The sequence below is a fragment of the Aquila chrysaetos genome, chromosome 15, assembly GCF_900496995.4.
Source record: "Aquila chrysaetos chrysaetos chromosome 15, bAquChr1.4, whole genome shotgun sequence".
NCBI classification, from domain to species: Eukaryota; Metazoa; Chordata; class Aves; order Accipitriformes; family Accipitridae; genus Aquila; species Aquila chrysaetos.
Window position 1 is genome coordinate 1,157,566 of NC_044018.1, and position 18,054 is coordinate 1,175,619.

At 50.3% G+C, this 18,054-nt stretch overlaps 1 protein-coding gene across 4 annotated transcripts in view; it reads right to left on the reverse strand.

The window, feature by feature from the left end:
• The window catches only part of OTOF (otoferlin), a 108,240-nt gene that overhangs the window by 67,128 nt on the left and 23,058 nt on the right, over positions 1–18,054 (reverse strand). For all 4 annotated transcript variants that reach the window (XM_030036843.2, XM_041128749.1, XM_030036842.2 and 1 more), the window contains exon 4: positions 3,323–3,422. In XM_030036843.2, the coding sequence (XP_029892703.1) occupies positions 3,323–3,422 (100 nt within the window). The remainder of the gene's footprint in view (positions 1–3,322; positions 3,423–18,054) is intronic.

Here is an 18,054-nt window from a genome sequence, read left to right on the forward strand (position 1 = left end):
AGTAGGTGTAAGCTGAAACCAAGAGAAATTCACACTGGAAAAAAACTTCTCAATTTAACAGTATAGAAAATTAACGAGAGGAATGATTCACAAAAGGGCTGGTGGATTGCTCTGTCACTGGACAATTTAAAATCATTTTTATTTGGTTGGGTTTTTTTCACCACTGGAGATAATAACAAATTCTGAGACATCCCAGAGCTTCTCTTGTAGGAGGCCAGACAACACGATCGTCATATCCCTCCTGGCTTTACAGTTCCTGGCTCTTTTAATCTCTTTGCTAAGGCAAGTCAATAGTTTTATTAGGGCTGGCTGGAAGCTGCCAGTGATGTTTTGCAGTCAGCCCAGAAAAAGGAAAACAATTTTCAACCCTTCCTTTGCCTTTGATTACAGAAAGATGAAGTTATGCCTGGAAACTGCTTTCCAAGAAAGGACAGCAGTGAAGATGCTCCTCTCCCTTCAGCCAGAGCCGGGGGCTGATGTCTGGAGCTGGAGACGCTTCACACCGATGTGTCCGCAGTGTGGTCACCCCAGGGTGGGTTTGGAGGTGGGGTGGTTGCGCTGGGGTAGGACCCTCGGGGAGCACGGTCTGCAGGAGGGGTCCCTGGTGCCAGCTCGGCGTCTTGCAAAAATGGAGCTGTGCTGCATTACAGCACCTTGAGCATCTGTGCCGTGCTTGCCAGCAGCCCTTCCAGAGATAATGCAATGCCAGGACTTGCTCAGGTGCCTTTGCAGAGGAAACATGCCTTTAAAATCACAGGTTTGAAGGAGTGGAGAGAGACGAGGCTTGCCAAGAGGGGACATACGGATGTTGCTTTCTTTCCTAATTCTGGAGGTGATTTTTGCAACCCTTGCACATGATTTGTCTTCGAGTTTGCTTAATGTGAGGAACATGTTGCTTCCAAGCAAAACCTTTTTCTTTGCATCTCAAAGGGCAAGGAGTGCAGATGGCCAGTTATCCCATCTCATCTGATGGGCAGTGGCTTTCCATACCTGCCCACCTCTGCCTTCTCAATATGTCTGATCATTTTTGAGTCCCTCTCTCCTCCTGCAACAGCCCTCACTGGCTGTGGTCCACCCCTACGCCTACTAAAAAAATCAGCATCTTTTGAGTCCAGGAGAAAGTGGGTCACCTCTCCAGGAGGGCTGACTCTGCTGCCCATCAGGAGCTATTCCAGATCTATATTGCCACTAACATTTCTCCATGCAAAATATCCCAGGCGTTGCCCTCTGGATTCTCTCTTCTCGAGGCTCCCTCAGTCCAAATTTACCCTCTTGCTGGAGCAGAGGCTGGGAGCAAGCAGTTTGGAGAGGGAATTTATGAAGGTGAGTTGTCTCTGAAGTTGCAATGGATGCTGCATGGGAGAAGGGATTCGAAATCCTGATGAAAGCCCAAAATGCAAACACATACCCTCACCTCCCAGCTCTGGTTTGAACAGGGGTGACCTGGGACTAAGACGATGTCCCAGAAATGCAGGGGAAAGAGGGGGACATGGCATTTCTGCTCACAGCAAGCACTAGAAATGCAGGATTTGTGCATGTGCATCCATATGGCTTGTGGTGTGCAGAACATGGCGGGATTTATTGCCTTATCCAAGGGAGATCTGCACTCCTGTAAAATCTGCCTTGCCCAGGCTGCCCCAATTTTGTAGCAATAGACAACAGTCAGTATTTATGCTTTCCAGAGCACTCTGTGGATACCAACTAAAACAACTCCAGCAGAGCTGCCATGACACAGAGGAGACGTAGACATGAGGTCCTCGGAGGGGAGGTAATGAGCGCAGGTTATCCAGCACATCAGGCACCAGCTGGGGAAGGTCGTTTCTCCTCCAGGTGCCTCCGGTTAGAAGCACACAGCTTATAAAGAGGTGAAGGGTAGCAGACTATTTGCTTTGACGTTCTATGCAGCTACACCAAGCTCCTGGCCAGGCTGCAAGGCACCAGGCAATCCAGGTACCTCCTCAGTCCTAGGTTAGTTTGTTCTAAGAACCTCATCATTTTCAACATCAAGAAGTTGCAGGTATTTAATTGTCATCCATTGATTTTCCTCTCTCCCTCTGTGATACTGAAGGCTCTTTCTTAAAAATATGGGATTTTCTTCCTTTGGTGGGTCCTATGGACTTTAATCAGGCAACTTCTCAGCCTGATAAACCAAGAGAACAGCTGGAGCTGTTTTCTCCAACCCTGAAATTATTTTTGCACCCTGGGTCTGCACCCCCTCCATTTTTTTCTCCCACCTCAGCACTGTGTTCCTTGTACTTTTATTGGTTTCATTCCCTCTACCCCCACAGGAGAAGTCACCTCCTTTCTCCTCCTAATCATACCACTCGTCTTTTCATAGCTAATTGCTTATTGTTAGCACAAAGGGTTACATGCAATTACACTTTTCCTTTATGCTGAGTATAGGAAGCAGCTTATAAAGGATTAAGAAAAGGGGGGAGGCTGAGTTTTCATTTTTTAATTAAAACACCAGGGTTTTGATAGCCAAGAAGATCAGAAGTAGCTGTATTTCCAAGTGTGCTATAGAACTCAGTCTCCATGGGAAACAGCTCCTGAGAGATGGGTTAACCAGATGGAAATGCACCGAGTTACACAGCAGCTGCTCCGCAGACAGGGAGCCTTTTCCTTGGCATCGGGGGCTCTGGATGAGGGCTGCAGACCCAGACCGGGTGGTATTTCTTATCCTGATTTTCCCCAGAGGGGTATAAGGAATGAGACTTCAGGGGAGCTGCTGCATGAGGTATTTCTCATGTGCTACAGGGGTCAGATAAAAGTAGTGTTGAAGTCAGAGACAAATACTGTAAATGTTGAGCATTTCAAACAACCAGTACTACTGGCATGGCTTAAAGCTGATATACTACTGGCCAGGGCAGAGCCAGCATGGGATTGCTCAGGTGCAGAGCACTGGGAGCCGAGCTCAGCGTGGGACTGTGGTGAAAGCAGCTGCTCAGCATCTCTGTGGGGATCTGAGGACCACGCTGTGCTCTGAGCTGCCATGGGTCTCCAGCAGCAGGATGCTTGCAGGCTATTTCTGAGCTGTGGGGCATGAGCAATTGCACCCTGTCTGTTTGCAGGTTAAACTTGATCCGTTCCTGCTTTGCCCCCATCCTAAACTCACGGCATGCAGAATATCCAGCCTTTGCTCTGCACCCTCAGGACAGTCCTGGCTGCCTTAGTCCTTTAGACCAAGAGTAATGGGATGAAGGAAAGGTTGAGGATTCAGGTGCGTAACGCAGCCTTTGCTGTTCCCACAGAGTCAGCAGAAATACGGACAGATGGACCAAGACTGGAGGGCAGCAGGGGCTGCTTATTCCTCATGACCTACCTGAATGGCTGAATTATTGTCGTCTATGAGCGTGTCCGTCACCTCTACCTGCCCTTCCTCCACCACCTTTTGCAGGACCATCCGGAAAGTGCCAATAAGCCTATGGAGCAAAGAAGAGAGAAGTCAGGCGAGCTGTGGTGAACACCAGCCAGCATTCATTTTTAATGGGAAAGGGCTCTGCTGGCCAAGTCGCCCAAGCACACGTGGCTGGTTTTGCTTCCCATTTGCCTTAAGAGGAGGTAGCCGTGAGATGCAGGATCAGAGCATGGCCAAGGACTCTGGCAGCTGCAGCCAGTGACCCCAGCTCAGTGGAGATGGTGGGCAAAGGAGGAGCCAGGAGAGAAGCCATTACAAGGTAACACTGTTGGGATAAGAAGAGGAGACTTTGGGAACCATCAGTCTTGCATTATTGGGATGCAACTAAGGGAGCCCAAACTGGCCTTCTCCATCCTGAATATCTACATTAGTAAACTGAGCAAGGCAAGAACCAGGGCACTGTCCCTCACCCATTTGCACCAGGACATTGTCAGCTCAGGACATGACACGGGGAGGTCCCAGGTCAACATGCCTGACCTCAACCCACTGCCCCCAGAGGGGTTGTCCTGGGGCAGGGCATCCCTGGAGCAGTTTGGATGTGCCTGGTTGTGTGGGGGATGAGTCGAACAGCCCAGCTGGGTTGGCCCAGGGTTGGAGAACAGGGCTTATGTTGGTTATTTTACTTGGATGGACATAGCCTGCAGGTGCTGCATGTGAGTCTGAAAGCTGCTCAGGGGAGAAGACTGACTCCCTTCTGGTAAGGGAGTTCTAATCATAACCGATGCCTGAAGGCTCGTGTCCTTGTCCCAACCCACTCCCATCCTGCTAGGTATCTTCAAGCAATGCAGCAGGGGCCCAGGGAGGTTAGGCTGTCTACATCTTGGGGGCTTTCATAGAATCATTTACGTTGGAAAGGACCTTTAAGATCATCAAGTCCAACCATTAATTTCAAGACCCAACCGGAAAAAGCCAAGAGCCACCTGCCGTGAGGTCAAGCTGACCCAGCTTGGAGCATCAGGCTGGACTAGGGATCTCCTGAAATGCCTTCCAGTCTGAATTATCCTGTGATCTTTTGATATGATTCTTGATCCTATAATTATTGCTGTGGCAGGGTGTGGGGCAAGCTGCATGCCAAAGTTCAGTTCCTGTGTATTTGTCACACCTCATGGAGTTGGTGACACCCTCACCTGAGCCAGGACAATGTGTCCCAGAGCAACAAGGGCTTGTTGTGGCTGAAGGGAGACGTTTACAGCAGGCATGGAGCGATGGTTTAATGCTAATTCCTCCTTCCCAGGTTCTTCCCAGTCTTGTGCTGGATGCTATTGGTCCTGACACCAGAGCACTCCCATCTTTCCTTCAGTGGAAGACAAGCTGGTTTCTCCAATCCCACTGCTGCACCAAACAGCCTGCCTGACTCTGCACAGGAACAGAGGAGGAGGACTCGCATCTCTCCCACCCGACCTGCATGTGCTGACTCTCACCATGGGCTGAGATGAATGCTGAGGTGAGGGCATATAACACCTTCCAACCACCATGGCCATTCCTCCCCTGAGCATCTGATCACCACCTAAAATCCCCCAAGATGAGCAGGATGAAGGCATCGAATTGCTCTTAGTGGCTCTTGCCTGGGCTTGCTGCAGCCAGCCAGGGAGTGCAGCACTGTGTGTGCTGAAAGCGGCCACATTTGTTAAATCACAGGTCCAAATAGATACCACAGAGAGTGGAGAAGCCTGGTGCTCTCTAATAGAAGTCATTACTTATTTGCCAGCTCATGGCTTGTCAAGGAGCTGTGGCTTTATGTTCTCCATGTTCTGCTGTGGCACCAGAGGGACCTTCCCAGCCTGAGAAGAGCCAGCTATGAATCAACAAGTGACTCCCGACGCAGAAAAAGCCCTGAAACAGTGAATGCGGAGCTGCCTTACCCCATCTGCCTTTCATGTCACCTCCAGTGCTGCGATCCCAGATGACAGTGAAGATATTACGTGGCACATCAGGAATATGCCTGCAGTGCTCAGCCAGCTGGGGCCAGAGAGAAAGCTGCTGCTGATTGAACTACTTCCTTGCAAACCTTAAGGCATTGCTTACTGCGATGCTGATTTATTGAGATGTGGTTTCAGAGAGGGAGACAAGAACTCCCTGTGCTGTGTGGTGGGATATCGAGGGCTCCTCTCCTGCCTCTGCCCCTGTGTAACACAAGCACCCGATGCTGTGCCTGGACACCCAAGGTAAAAGCAGGGTTAGCAGATTTACCCTAGGTTGGTCTGTGGCAGAGCTGAGGATGGGTTTATCTTTCTCAGCCCTCAAGCCATCCCCTTATGCTTTGAAGCACCCTCTGAAATGCAGCACAATGCTGGATGGAAGAGCAGGGTCTGCTCAGCCCTGCTCAGCTCCCTAGGGTCTTCATTGGCTTTGGGGCTTGATTTGCCTGGGTTCTGCCTCTGCCAACCCTCTTTTTTTAACTTCCCCACTCAAATGACCTGTCTTTGCATGGTCCCTCTGTCCCCTTGTGCACACACCTGCAGGCATGGGGATCAGACAGTATTGCTGTGGGTGTTTCTCTGACCAAAGAAATCAAACTGTGCTGTGCAGTTATCCCACTGTACACCACTAATTTATAATAATAAACTCCCTGAGGAAAACAGAAAAATGACCTTACTGTTGCTTATCTACTTATCTAGCTCTGTCTGACTTGCAGCAGCAGGGAGGTCCTGCTTTCCAACAAACCTCTGATGGGTCCTGCTGTAGCTTGCTGCTGGTGCTTGATGCTCCAGGAGCAAAGCAGAGCCGTGGCAGACCTGTCCTGGTGTGCTGTGCAGGATGGGGCCCTTCCCTGCAGGACCTTCACCTCCCCTCCTCAGCTCCCATGTGCGGTGCGCAGGTGGATCCCAGCACTGAGCTTCTTTAGCTCTATCTCCAAGGTGCCATGTTGGGCATTGAACATGAACACCTTTTCTTTGTGTGCTTCGTATTGCTTCATGCACAATGAATAATGCATCATCACCTCCCATGGAGACCTGCTTCTTCTCTGAGATGGGCTTGTCAGGGGGAAAAGGCTGCTGTATCAGCCTGGATTTCAGGATTTGTGAAATAATGTTATTTGCCCTTTGCAGCTCTCTTGTTTTGGAAAGGCTTCCTTGAGAGAAGTCTGTGCTTTAGCTCTCAGGATTTGACCACAGACTCTGTTGCAGGGCTCTGGAGGGCTGTCCTCTGCCTATGGCTGGATTTGATTTCAGCAGGTCCATTTGGAGGGATGCTCTTGTGGCTTGAGCTCTAAAATCAAGTTATTTTAGTGCAGTTGCTGATGAGTTAGATTTGCCTGTGAAGGTTGCTAGGCTTAGCCGGTAACACACTGCGCAGTTCTTGCTCTTACACGTGTTTGTAGGTGTTGGTATTATTTAACCTGTTTGCTCATGGCACATCATAAAAATAAATCCCCTTGGAAATGCCACACAGCTCTAAGATGTGGTGGTGGCTTCTCTGCTCCTCTTAGATCAAGGTGGACCCAGGTACATTTGGCCCATGGATGCATATTGCCCCAGGGTGATATGATGAAGGAACAGAAAGCTTCTTGCACGGACAGAGTGATGGCAGATGTGTCTGTAAGTGGGAACACCCCTCAGCCATGAGGAAAGTCCTTACTATTGTGATGGGAAGTGCAAAATGACCTGGAACCAGCCTGATCTCTGGAGAACTTACTCCAGGCTCAGGCTCCCTCCCAGCTCCTCTAGTTTACTGAGTTACCCTCAGCGAAGAGCCACGGTTTCAAGACAAGGTGTGTTCCTTTGCCGAGGGACGTGGTATGACGTCTGTGGGACTGAGGAAGAGGTCGGCTTTTGCTTGTCTTTGCAGTGGGCTATGAGTATGTGGAGATTCTTCAAAGCTCAGCTGTTGTGTGGTAGCTTGCTTAGCTACCGTAAACCAGGCATGTGTCTGACACCAGAAGTGTGTTCACCAGGTTCAGACAGATAACTGAATTTTCTTGATGAATTTAATGCTCTAGAAAAGCTGATTTGCATGAGATTGCAGTCCACCTTCCACTTCAGTATCCTCAGGCTGATGGAAGATGAACACCAGTGAGACTGCAGTACCGCAGCTTTGGGCACTTCTGCTTTCTATTTAAGCTGAGGAGGCTGCTCTAAAGTATTTTCAAGCTGCCTTGCCTTATTTTTGCAATTGCAGGGGGTAGGATGTGCCTGTACCCAGTTCTCCTTGCCTGAACATCTCTCGGTTTCCCATCTGAAATCTGCTGCAGCCCAGCGCTCACAGCTGCTGCTTCAACAGCAAATCAGTGCAGAGCTGAAACTTCTTCTGAGGGATCTCGCAGCAGAATACAGAGCTTTTTGTTCAAGGGCCAGTATGTCTGAATCACAGACCCGATGGGTGGAAGGGACCTCCTGCATTGAGCAAGACCATCACCAACTCTAGATGAGTTTGGCCATGGCTTCATCTGTCCAAGCTTCAAAAACCTCCATGGATGGAGATCCCCCACCTCTTTGCTGACCTGTTGAGGCTGCACCACCCTCCTGTGGAATAATATTTTCCTGATATCCAACCTGAACCTCTCAAGCCACAATCTGTGCCTGTCGCTCCTTGTTACTTCACCTGTCACTACTGTCATCTCTGCAACTCCCCTTCAAGCAGCTGCAGGCTGCTGTTAGGTGGTCTCTCGGTCTCCTCTCCACCAGACCAGCCAAGCCCTGCTCCCTCCACCTCTCCCTGCAGGTTGCATGCTCCAGGCACTAGTCAGTTGAGTGTTCGTTGATGGTGGTGGTAGTAGTTTCAGAGGATGGCTGGTGGTGTTCGCCTCACCAAGGAAACAACTGAAGTCTTAAATGAGTCATGACAAGACTTTGCAATGAATTGGTGCCCCCAAGGAACTCCATTCCATGGGAAATACCTAAAGGTATCCTAAAGTGTACACTGGGGGAATGAGGGGCTCTTCTGTGTCCTCTAAATCCCCTTGCTGGTGGTGGTGGGACAGGGCACAGGAGAGGCTGGTCTGAAAGAGCGTGGCTCTGCTTCATAGCAGCAACGATGCACGTGCATTTCCCTGGTGCTTTACAGTTAATGAAGCCCCTCGGCCCCAGCTGGCAGCTGTTCAGCCCATCTCACAACATGTCATGTCTTGATATCAATGCCACCTTAGAAAGAGGAGTAACTGGGGTGTTTCTCCAGTCTAGCTGTTGTGGCCTTGCCAGGAGGGGTACGAGAGCTGCGGCAGTTTGTGTGCTCAGGGCTTTATGGCATGGCAGCAGCCACACACCCATACGGTGGCTCTCCCTGAGAGCATCTGGAGCTGGCCCTGTCAAAATAAATAGCAAAAAGAGTGGCTGGGGGGAAACCCCAGGAGTCGACAGGGTGCAAACATCTCCAAGAGATGTTTTGTGCACAGCCTTCCTATGCTTGCTCAGGAGTGTGGTTGTGGGATGGGGGGACCTGGGGCTGGTGGGGGAGACCCCGGAGTCGGGCGACATCTCTGCATGAGAACAGGACAGCGGGGATGTCCCAGGCAGAGGGACCCATCAGGAGAGCACGTGCCCCAGCTGCAGCCAGGGGCCCTCCTGACACCCCCAAACTGACTTTCCAGACATCTCCTGCTTCTCTGACCTGCTGTGGTGCTGCCTCTGCCTGGGACAAGGTCGCCTTGGAGAAGCCCAGAGGCTGCAGCAACATCACATCCATCTCCAGCACGTCGATGCTCTCCCCAGCTGAGCTACAGTCGAAGGTGCACACTGCCTGTGAGTGCTCGTAATTGCAGACTGTTGCTACCGTGGCAGTGGATAAAAGCAGGTATGTCAGAGCCTGTGCTAGCCCCACGGCAGCTTTTCCCCAGCCTGGATGGTGGCAACAGGCAAAGAGCAGATGCCCCCATCTCCTGAGAAGATGGTGAGGTGCAGGCCCTTTCACTGTCCTCTTGGCACGTCTTTGCAACCCTTTCAGCCTGACTTATGTGCTTCTGCACTCCCCAGCTCCGCTTACAGACCTCAGGCCAGCTTGTCTGCAAGTGTGTGAATCATTGGGAAGATGTCCCTGCGTTAGGCTTGGGACAAGGTGCTCCTTCCTTGGACCTCTCCCAACCCACTTCCCCTGGCAGGCAAGAGCCAAAAAGAGGGAATGAAATATTCAGCACTTGTCTACACAGCCTTTCCTTTCTGAGTGTTTCATAATTCATCAAGTGCCCTGCTCCCTTCCCTGGCATTTCTGTTGATGGAAAGAGAGGGCGTTTTTCTGGGTCACTCGTAATTTTATCAGACTGTAGGCACATCTCTTGTTTCAAACCCAGCCTGGCTGGTTCGGTGCTTAGAGCTTGCTCAAAGCCTTGGATCAGGGCAGTCTGGGGCTGCTGCATACCCCACAACACGCTTTGCTCTTTGCCCGTGCATCTTGGTCTGGCTTTGCTAAGAGCATCCTCCAGCCCATGAAGTCCTGTCCCCTCTTCTCTGCTAGTGTCCCTTGGATGCTGTTTGCTCCCTGGGCTCCTGCAGCCAGGGAGAGCCTCTGGGTGTGTGTGGGGTAGCATCTCCATCTGTCCATCCATCATCAGATCCTGGGAAGTGACAAAAGGCAAATCGTGGCATCTCTTTTTGGTCCCTACCTCCAGACACCCCTCGCAAGGTAGGGTGGGAAAGCAGAGGGCTGCCACTGCTTTTAACCCATTACCAGGCTGCAAAAGCTGAGGAGATCGGACTGAAGGGTCAGTTGCCCAAGGGAGGATCCAACTTGCAATTACAGTAAAGACCTCAGGGAGAGCTGGTCTCTGCTCCTGAACCACTCAGAGTTGTTGGCTCCACCTAAATTAATGAATTAAGTGCTGCCTGGGCACTGTCCCTCGCCCATCCACACTGGGATGCTGCCTGCCAGGGTCAGCCAGGCCAATGCATCGTCCCTAACCCATCGCAGGGATGCAGGGACAGGGGTTAGCCCGGGGCTGGGCAGCCCCAGGGCGGTTTGGAGAGGAGAGCTTCCTCACCTGGCCGTGGCCAACCTAGCTGGGGGCTTGGGACAGAAAAGGACCCTGGTGATGTCTGTGTGGGGCACTAGGATAGATGGAGAAACTGGGTCAGACCCAAATCAAAACTGGAATTGAAATCAGGATTGTAATCTGATGTCAAACAGGCAAATAATAAATAAATAGAGTTATCTTGCTGAACCATTATACAGCCCATCCCTGCAGCCTCGCCTTCTCCCCACCTAAACAAACTTTCAACGCTTGTCATACTCCAGAGTGTCTGAGGGAAAACCAGGAATATTGGGGGGGGAGTAGGGCAGGCAGGAGCAGCCATACTGCATCTTCATGCATCCCCCTGCCAGGACGCCTTCCCACCCCCTGACACCAAGAGCTGCAAACACCGAAGGATTTGGCCACACCCCCCAACCCAAAGCAGCATCTCCGAGCTCCTGCACCCTGGCTACAACCCAGGTGACACACCGAGCACTGCCTTGCTCAACCTGTAAAGAGGGCTGAGGAGATCTGGGGGCTCCTGGTCGACACAGCCTCCAACCTGGAGGCATGGTGGGGAGGGAGAGCAGTTCTCCCAAATGCCTGCCCCACCGTCTTCCCTGAATTAATGAGCTTTTGCAATGCAAACCAGGCAGCGCAGGGACATGGCCAACGCCTGGCTGCTCAAAGAAGTGATCATGGGAGATGCTAATCTTTTGGACCATCAATGGGGCTTAAATGAAGGAGTGGCTCAGCCCTACTCAGCTAAAATCTGCTGACTTGATGAACTCCTGTGGATTTGTCAGCTCCCGGAGTGATGGCCACCAAATTCCTGCTTCTTGGTCCGTGATCAGGCCACCTCTTCCTTTCCTTAGCAATAAGCCAAACAGATAGAGCTGCTGCTGACTTCAGGATAGGCAGATGTGCTAAGGTTTTAATGCCTCTGGCTGCTCCTCTCTAACCAACCCCACTTTTCCAGCACCTTTCTGAAGCAGTGGGCTCTGAAACTAGGCACGTATGTTTTTTTCGGACTGCACTGAAGTGCATAATGCTGTTGTTCCCAGGCTGCCAAGCAGTTGCAGGAGCTCCCTGCCAGCTTCCCTAGAGATGCCTTCCCCAAGCTCGGCATCCTTGCCCATGCTGTTAGCCATAACTGCTCCCTGCACCCGGGGAAATGCAAACTGCTGTATGACAAGGTCTGGTCCCCACAGGGTTGCACTGCCTGCCAGCATCCTCGGTGACGAATCCCTGCCTGTAGTCGGTCCCGAGCACTGCTCACGTGCACAACACCTTCAGCACCTGCCGTGTCAAATTTCCGCATAATTTTTCCTTTCTTAATCAAAATATTGCGTGACACCAAGTCAAACACCGTGCAAAAGTCTAAGTATAGCCAAATTACCACTTCAGCAACCAGATCTGTAATCTCATCCCAAATTAGTTACCTGACAAGATATATTTCAATACAACAGGGCTGCTGGCACTCATTATGCTATTCCACTTGTCTTCAAGGGTGAAAGAAAATCTATTTATATTTAATGAGAATTTTTGCAAGGGTTTGCTGAAAAAAAAGATAATTCACTGAAGCAACTTTTAATATCTGGAGGCTGCTGAGATGGAACTGCTGTCGTGTCCTACATTTCACCAGGTTATCCAAAGGATAACAAAACAATACTAATTACATATGCTTGCAAGTGTAAGCTCTGACTTGCCTACTGCACAGGCTCGGTGCAAAGGGGGTAATTAGGAGGGAAGTGATTTAGGAAGCTTTAACTTAAAGAGTCAGATGATTACAGATGAAGCTGCAATTTGGCTAGACAGTGAAAAAGGCTCTTCATTTTGATCCAAGCTCTAGGGTACTCATCACGTCAGCCACGAGAGGAAACAGTCTGCATTTATCAGTACTGCCCAAACACAGGTTTGTACATAAATGCAAGCATGGCAGCTTCCAAACGTACCATTAGCCCCCCCAGTATCCAACAGCAACTCCCTTTCAGCTCATTCACTTTCTGCTTTTCCAGCCTGAGCTCCCAGAGAGCCATTGCCTCTCCCTGCCAGGTACCCCAATGAGCTTCATGCACCAGACAGACCCACCCAGCTGCTCATCAGAGCAGCTCCCTGGTTTCTCAGCACCCATTTTTGGACCCCTCGCACATCTCTGGTCTCCCAGCCAGTCCTGCCTGGTTGCAAAGCATCACAGAGCCAAAGGACAGCCATGGCTGTGGGTTGCTGGTACAAAGTAAGAAGGTCCCACAGCAAAGAAACCTTTCTTGGAGGCAAGCTGCCCACAGCTTATCCCCTGGTACATGTCCTCATGTGCTGGGAGACAGAGAAATTATAGCGCTAGAAAATGCTACAGTGGCTAGAAAAAAATCACTGTTTTCAACTTTTCACCCAGTTTTGGCAAAGGAGGGCTTGGGTTTTCAGTTGCATGAATCTAGAAGTTATATGGAAACGACGGTAACCCATGAAGGGTCATTTTACCAACCCAGATCTGAAGAAGCAGGGAAGGTTTTGAGGCAAAATGCTCAGCACGCATGAAGTCTGCAAGGTGAGAGGGATGGGCCACACCAGGGCAAAGAGGAAAACCACAGCCAACTCCATGTGACCAACCAAGTCATGTTTGGCACATCGCCGATGGGCTGTGACTGAGGTTGCGACAGGGTAAGTCCAGGGCAGGGGCTCACCGATCCCCTTTGCATGGCTCTGCTGCACAAGCCTTCTTCATGCCCACCTCCTGCCTGGCAGGGCTTTGCTCCACCCTGGAGGCAGAGCTGCCAAGGTGCTATCACTGACCATCTCAGGCTGCCTCCAAGGAGGACTTTGGGCTCAAGATTCTGCCCAGAGATCATTTTAAAGCTATCCTCGATGCAAAAAAAATGGTGTCAGGTCAGGTGGTTTCGGGTCTTTGTGTAAAGAATAACAGAAGTGGTCTCTTCTTTTCCTTTTTTTCCCTCCTCCAGACACCCAAGTTGCCAAGGGATATCAGATCTGGCCGTTGTTGCAGTTTGTGGGAAGCCCACCTATGCTCTGTCTGCTTTTAAAGCTTAAATATAAGGCTGAGGAATCTTGAAAGACTCCCTTTCTCCAAAATAGACTTTGCTCAATGACCAAACCAAAACCAAACAAAACCCCAAAAGGCAAAAAGCCCTGATGCAACTCAAAATCACCCGGGTTTAAAATGCGCTGATGATTGCTCATTTTTCTCTCTCCCTGGGGAAGGGTCTGTCCCAACTACTCGTCGTTGTCCTGCAGTTCACCATTAGTCCCTGAGCTCTCTGTGCTCAAATGGAGGGACTGTCCAAGCTCAAGGGAAATCAGTCCCACATGCCTTAGATGTATCTGAGTTGGGGAGAAAATGCTTGTGGGAGGTTCTGGTCTTTCTCTGCTGACCATTGGACCTAAACCCAATGCCCAGGTTACAGGCAGGCAAAGCTGGGTGGTGGGAATTGTCCTGTTGCTGCCAGAGATCTCCATGAAATGTGTTTTCCTGGTGATGCAAAATTATTTTGGTTGGGATCAGTCCAGAGAAGGTAGTTGTCCTCTTGAAAGTCCCCAAACACAAACTCCTCCAGACCTCCAGGCAGAGGACCTGAATTTCTAGCGTTACCAAAAGCAAGGGGTTTGAAAGCTAGCAAAGTGTCATTTCCCTTAGGAGACAAACATCCAGCCTGCCTCAGATGGTAATAAAAAATGAAAGAAAGGGCTCAAGCCTCTTTGTCTGCACAGCTTGCACTACACAAGCCACATCATCGCTTGCTGGCCACATCCAACTTGAGCACAGCCAGCCATCCCAGCTGCCTTCTCCCCTGCTTGCTTTACTCTGGCTTTTGGTGAGCCAAGATGATTTGCAGCTCCTCCTGGGAAGTCTGGACTCTGCTCGTCTCTGTAGCTTCCCTCCTCCAATGGAGCTCAGCATTTCAGCTCTTTTTTCATGTGCCAGCCTTGCCTGCAAAACTGGACAAGTTGTATGACATGGTATCACTCGCAGAAAGGCTGAGCTGATACCTCCGTAGACATCTCGGCTGATTAGCTTGCACCTCTGACATGGTATGGAAACTTCTGCCTTTCCAGGCTCCTGCCCCTGGTGACATCAGTCCTCTCAGGTCATAACCAAGCACACCCAGTCCATCTATCTATTACCTTCCATGGAAGCTGATGCTAGAAAGTCTTAATGACACTTCAGACTTGCTTGCTGCAGCCATCCCATTGCAAGGAGCTTCGTGCAGGAGAAAGGTTTCGGGTAGATGATACACCTGCCTGCGGTCCGGGCAGCTGCAGGTGTATCACAGACACCAGTCCTTACGGCTGGGAAGCTAAGCTGGGCTTCACGAACCTCAGGCACGGGAGCACTTGCCACCCACCCTACTTTGTGGAGGGCTATGTGGGAGGAGACCCTGCTCACTGGACTGGTCCCCGCCATATCCATTTTGCATCACCTGGAAAAGAAGTTGGACTAGGACCTTCTTCCTGAGGTGAATAATCCCACAGCTCCAGAAGTGCAATGGAAAATGGAGAAGAAATAAAAGTGCTGGTTTAAGAAACAACATGAAAAGAAAGAGTGCAGCCCATGGATCAGGAGGATGGGGGAGCCTGGGCTCTCAGAAGGACAAATCCATTTGTAATGACAACCCAGATACATCAGGAAGGACCACAGTTCATCAAACCTTGTCATCCAGAGTATGAGTCTTCTGGCCTATGTAAGATGTCCACCTTAGGACCCCTGGGGCCAGAGGGGATATCTTTGTGTTCAATAAACTCGCACAGATTTTTCTCCTCTGAAGATGTCACACTCAGTTTTGAACCTGTAAACTTCCAGTATCCACCAGATCTCGTGGTGGGGCTCTCCACAGCTCACCCAGCATCATCTGAAGACCTACTTCGACCTGAGCCTCCCTCCCACTGTCTGTTTTCATGTCTTCCAAGTTTTTCTACTGAAACAGATGATGAATAACTGCTTCCTCCCCAGTTTAACCTTGTGGCTATTCATTATGTCCTCTTTTGAATTGGACTAATTTAATTTATAGTTCCTCATATAAAAGCTGTTCCAGAGCTTTTGTCTGTTCTATTGGATCCTTTTTGCTCCTGCACAGTTAATAACACAAACAAAAGGACTCTTAGGACCAACAGTGTGTTGCAAAGACAGCCTATAACAGCATTGGAGAGCAATTTTCTGTGTTTCCAGTGCTGAAAGCATTAGCAGAAAAGCTTGTTTAATGATGTTTGGATAATCAAGGTTACTGGATTGCTCCCAACTACTAAGACAGGTGTAAGATCCCCCCCAAGAGACCTGCACAGTCTGGACTTCACACAATGAAGTCTGGGGATCCAAATCACATGCAAAAATGACAAACATAAACCCTAAGTTGTGCAGGTGGCCCTAAGATCTTCCCGTACATTTTTTTTTGTCTTACTGGTGAAATTAGGAAGGGACTCCAAAAAGTTGTTTTGGATGGAGACAGAAGCAAACCAAGTATGAGGCCAGTATGTCATGATCTTATGTAAACCTTTTGTCTGGGTTACACGCATATTCAGTTTGATTTGTAGAGATTTAATTGTTTTCTGCCTTTTAGCAATTCTCTAGACAAAAATAACATCTTGATGTGTGCACCGGAGGCATCACTCGTCCAGTGTTCTGGTAAGTCAGACACAGACCCCTGGATGTGACCTCAGGGTATCCCTGGGATCTTCTACACCGAGTGGGAAGAAACTAGGGAGAACTGAATCTCCTGCATCACCGACGATGCTCCAAGGGCTGCAGCTCAGAGCTCTGCAATGTTTAAGCAAGATGGGCAGCAGAAAGGCTTGCTCAGCTGCAGTCTAAGCACTGTCTCAAGGAAACTGTGGCACCTTCTGGTTTGCGAAATGCAGCTCTTGCAACTCCCTACCTGCCCAGAGTCTGAGTGCTGCTCTGCACGGGGAGAGCACTCAGACAAGGGGGGAAACCTACTGTGCCAGAGTTAATAATTTTTTTCCATTATACTCTTTCTACAGTGATTCTGCAGCGGATTATTTTCTGCGGATGAAATGGTGAGCACCCTGGTTTCTGCAAGTTGGAGGCAGTTTCATACAAAAGACTTGAATTCTGCAAAGATCTTAATTGCTGGAGAAGCCAGAGTACAAAGGACAAAACAAAGCTCTATTTTTATCCTGGAGAGCACAGTGCTGTATTAAAAGCCTTTGGTATTAGTCTCTTTGTCTCTCTGTCAGGTAAGGGGAGCCAGCTCCTGCCTCTTCCCGGTGGGTATCGGTTTTCTGCAGGGGGATGTTATCTGTGCCCCCACCCCTGCAGCACCCATCAGGCCGATGCGGAGCCGACGGGTTTGTAATATGGCTTTCAGCCTTTGCCCAGCTCCAGTTACTGCTTCTTGCCCTGGAGAGGAAAACAGTGACATAGAGGAAAACAAACCACCTCGAAGCAAAAGCCCTTAGTTTTTGCACAGCGTTCCTCATCCTTAAGGGATGTGGTCATTGACTGGTATTGTCCTTGTTTTCTACACAAGGAAAATATGTGGCCCAGAAGAGGCTTGTCCAGGCTGTCCCAGCAGTTCAGGAATGGGAGCAGCAGCCGGGACCAGACCTCCTTCCTCAGGGATGATGCTCTGTGGCCGCTGGATCACACAGCCATCCTCTCTGATGTCTCACCAGCACAGCATGCTGCCCTGGCTGCTGCCTCCACTTGCTTCTTGCATCTCTGCCCTCTCCTGTGCATATGGTCCTCCACCCACATCACTCATACGTGTCCCACAGTGTCTTCTCCTGCTCAGACACACTCAAATCCACATCTGGGACCTCACACCATGCACTGTCTCTCTCATGCCTTCTCCCAGGGCCCTTCACTGTGGGACCACATTCTATGAATTTTCACCCATCTTGAAGGTATTTTGTAGGTCTCCCCAGGGGACCAGAAGACAAAGGACAGAGGTGAACTGACTTCCAGTAGGATCTCAGTATTTCTACCCAGGTCATCCCACCATGCAGCAGTTATTTGGCTTCACCACCCGCTTTCCAGGATGGGATACGTGGCATCAGATGAAGCATCTCATGTCTGCAGGGTGGGTGTGTAGGACCCACGATTATTGGTCCTTCTCTTGTGTGGAGCATTTTCAGTCTGCATCTACACTAGTAAATTAACCATGGGCAGGATTTGGCACTGCCCCTCATCCACCCGCACCGGGACAGGGCATCCCTGGGGTGGTTTGGATGGGTCTTGGCTGGAGCGGAGAGTTTCCCAGCCTGCGGATGCCCTACCTGGCCAGGGGCTGGAGACAGTTTTCTGCGCTGGTGGCACTGCTGGTCTGGCCCATTTGAGCTGTCCTCATGAACTATCTTTCCAACTGCATGCTCTGCCCCTTTCTTTGGGCACTCAGACACGCTGGGGAATGGCTCCAAGGGACAGCCACCGTCCCAGAGGCGAGACCCACTGGAGCCCACAGCCCCTCCAAGGAGCCAGCATGTGATCAGGTGCTGTAAGGAGGCTGAGGCACCCGGCCGGGGCCAGGAAAGGATTATCTTACCAGCTAATTAGCTGCGTGCTGATGGCCACTGAGGCAGGAAACAAAAGCAACTCAATGAGCCACTCAGCCACGTCTCAGCACTGGCCGCCTCCATTATTCAGGGTGGACCAGCATCAGGTGTCATGCCTTTATCTGGGGCTTTGATAAATAGCACTAATCAGCTGCGTGTGAATTATTCACAGGGACCGGGGCTCACCTTTCCAAAGCCCAGCGCCAGGGCTCTGCTTCTCACCACTCCTCTC